The 2648-nt window shown below is 44.7% G+C and overlaps 1 protein-coding gene across 1 annotated transcript; it reads left to right on the forward strand.

Annotated features, from left to right (window-relative positions):
- The first annotated feature begins 717 nt into the window (after positions 1 to 717).
- LOC147639783 (uncharacterized) lies at positions 718 to 2446 on the forward strand. The gene is made up of 2 exons (XM_086823905.1): positions 718 to 840; positions 967 to 2446. The coding sequence occupies exons 1-2, from the start codon at positions 718 to 720 to the stop codon at positions 2200 to 2202; spliced, it is 1359 nt and encodes a 452-aa protein (XP_086680031.1). The 3' UTR covers positions 2203 to 2446.
- Positions 2447 to 2648: the final 202 nt, after the last annotated feature.

Genomic DNA, 2648 nt, shown 5'->3' on the forward strand with positions numbered 1-2648 from the left:
TGGCCACATGGAAAGAAAGGGAATAGCTTTTAGAGGAGATGCACGAGAAAGTGACATGTGGAGGAGACAAAAACCTCTGCTTAATAGAATCAGTGTGTCAGAAATAAACTTTTTTTCTAAACAGTGAAAAATAACCTTCAAGACCAACCGATTTTTATTTAAGAAAATACAAAGCTTAATCGGTTTTATAACTAAAACTTCAAAAATTGGAATCTTTAAATTCAAGGCTAGGTGAAATCACAATCGGCCATGAAAATTGGGTGGCTCGTGGTCTTCTAGATGCTCGTGAGTGCAGGAGCTTTCTTGCAAAAAGGGGTCATGATAATGAGATGAGGAAACTCAGCTTCCAAGTTCTAGAAGAACCATGGGCGATTGCATTCAAGGTTGGAAGTTGGGTGAATATATATAAATATATGTATATATATATATATATATAGAACTTTCCATGAGATATATATAGAACTTCTTCTTTCCATGAGATATATATAGAACTTCTTCTTTCCATGAGAGCAGGGACCTCAAAAAGTTCCTGTTTTTTTCAAGTGCCGTGTGCTGTACGCCTCCCCCGCCCTTATTATATATTATATTCATGCAAAGGCGGCTGCATTCAGGCTCCCTTGAATTAAAATGTCCTCCTAAACTCCCAACAATTGATCTCCTATCTTTAGTTGTTTATTGATCCTATTAAGATCTTCACCTCTTTTTTAATCTCACCAAATGACGAGCTCCTACATTAACTCCGTCACTGCAGACAGCAGCCATCACTGGTATCAGCACCGTTCATGGAGCTCCGTCATAACGTCCGCCGCCGCCTCTGATCCAAGCTCACTACCCCCCTCTGTGTCGACGGCCCCCGCCGCCGCTCCTTCAGCTATCCCCTCTCTTCTCCAACGACTGAATATCCGGCCACCCAACTTGCCTTTCCCGAACTGCAACACAGCGCCAAGTTTAGTGCGCAATTAGCAGCTAATCCAGACAAGGGTACACCATCATCATCGAAAGCAGCTGCAGTTTCCCTCCACGAAAGCTCAGCCAAGGGGCCGCAATGCCTCCTCGACTGATCTCAGCTCCTCAGACTGGGACTTCGAGTTTGATTCTTGCAGTTTATCGAATTATATTAAGGATGATCCACCTGTTTCTCCTAAGCTAATCTGCCCCTCAACAACCGCTTATAATTCTTGGTGGGGGCTCCATAGTAATGGGACTGCATCAGATGTGATTATGCAGCAAAGTAACCATCTCCCTCCTAATTCTCCTCATTCTCCTGCCATTCATGCTAGGCAGCAGCCTTCAGCTTCAGCTCCTTCTAATTCGTCCTCTGCGGGGCACCTCGGTCCTAAAGAATTGAGTGGTAATCACAAAGGTAATTATGATTTTGATTGCTACTCACCAATATCGTCAGCTCCTCAGGCGCCCAATTTGCAGAGGAAGCAAAAGGGCCAGTTGGTTAAGCAACACCTAATTAGCCAGGATAATTCATCATTAAGGAGTTCAAAAATTAATGATCTGACAAGGAGCAAGAGTGCTGTGTTGGATAGGCGAGCTTTAATGGAGCTCCCCCCAGTTATGATGCAGCATCATCAGAAGGTGTACTTAGCAGGCAGATTAGAGCATAATTTGCACTTATCATCTAATGGATCGTGTGGAGTGCATCCAGTGGATATAAATGGAGAGTTTGATGAGCACAAGAATACCAGTATGGATCAGGCAGCTACAAGGAAGAGCATTGAGAAGCACAGTAGTGACAGCAATAAGAAGTGGGCATTCAAGGATCTTCTGCGGAGGACTGTTCCGAGCTCAAGAGCGGATTTTCATCATATTAATCAGTCCATTGAGTACGCAAGCTCGAAATTGGAATCGCCAAGGCAATCTACGTCTAGTGTAATTAACACTTCTGCTATTAAGCCGTTTTACTTGCTCTCTGGATTGAGCAGAAGTGCCCACGGGGTCAGTCCTGCAGCATCATCAGTGAAGGATGCCCCCACACTAGCTGGCCACCCATCGGCCACGAGATCTTCGGGGAGGCCGCGAATGTCTCCCCACGCGCTTCACTACAAGCAGCAGAAGGCCCGCTCAGACGAGCTGAGGAGAAAAACCTTCTTGCCCTACCGCCAAACTCTCCTTAATTGGGCACTGTGTCCCATTCAGCTTCACACGGTCCGCCCACAGCAGCCTGCTGGCTTGGCCGCCCAAATTCATTAAAGGAGACCCAATGAGAGAACTAACACATCACAAGTTTGGGGCTCTCTCTCTCTCTCTCTCTCTCTCACATTCTCACACACACACACATAACATGGCTGCCCCTGTATTCATGGGTATTTTTATCCCTTTAATTTCAATTCAAAAGCCTTTAACTCACAAAATATACTTCTTCTTCTTCTTTTTGGGGGTGGTGTTAAATGAGTGTATTTCGCCACTTCAATGTATTTCATATGTACATCGTAATAGCAATGATAAAGTTTTTCTTCTTTTTTCTAGTGCCATTAAATTTCTCTTTGAAAATATGCCAGTATTATGCTGCAACAAAAGCAAGCTATTTTTTTTTCGACACACACGCCCAGCCTCCGTGAGGTGGTGGCGGCCCTCGTCAGGTACCTACCCTTGATGGGTTGATTATAAGCATGTACGATGGGTTCGCCAGCCCTCAT

This window comes from Cibotium barometz, chromosome 3, assembly GCF_041138505.1.
Source record: "Cibotium barometz isolate CiBa-2024 chromosome 3, ASM4113850v1, whole genome shotgun sequence".
Lineage (NCBI taxonomy): Eukaryota > Viridiplantae > Streptophyta > Polypodiopsida > Cyatheales > Cibotiaceae > Cibotium > Cibotium barometz.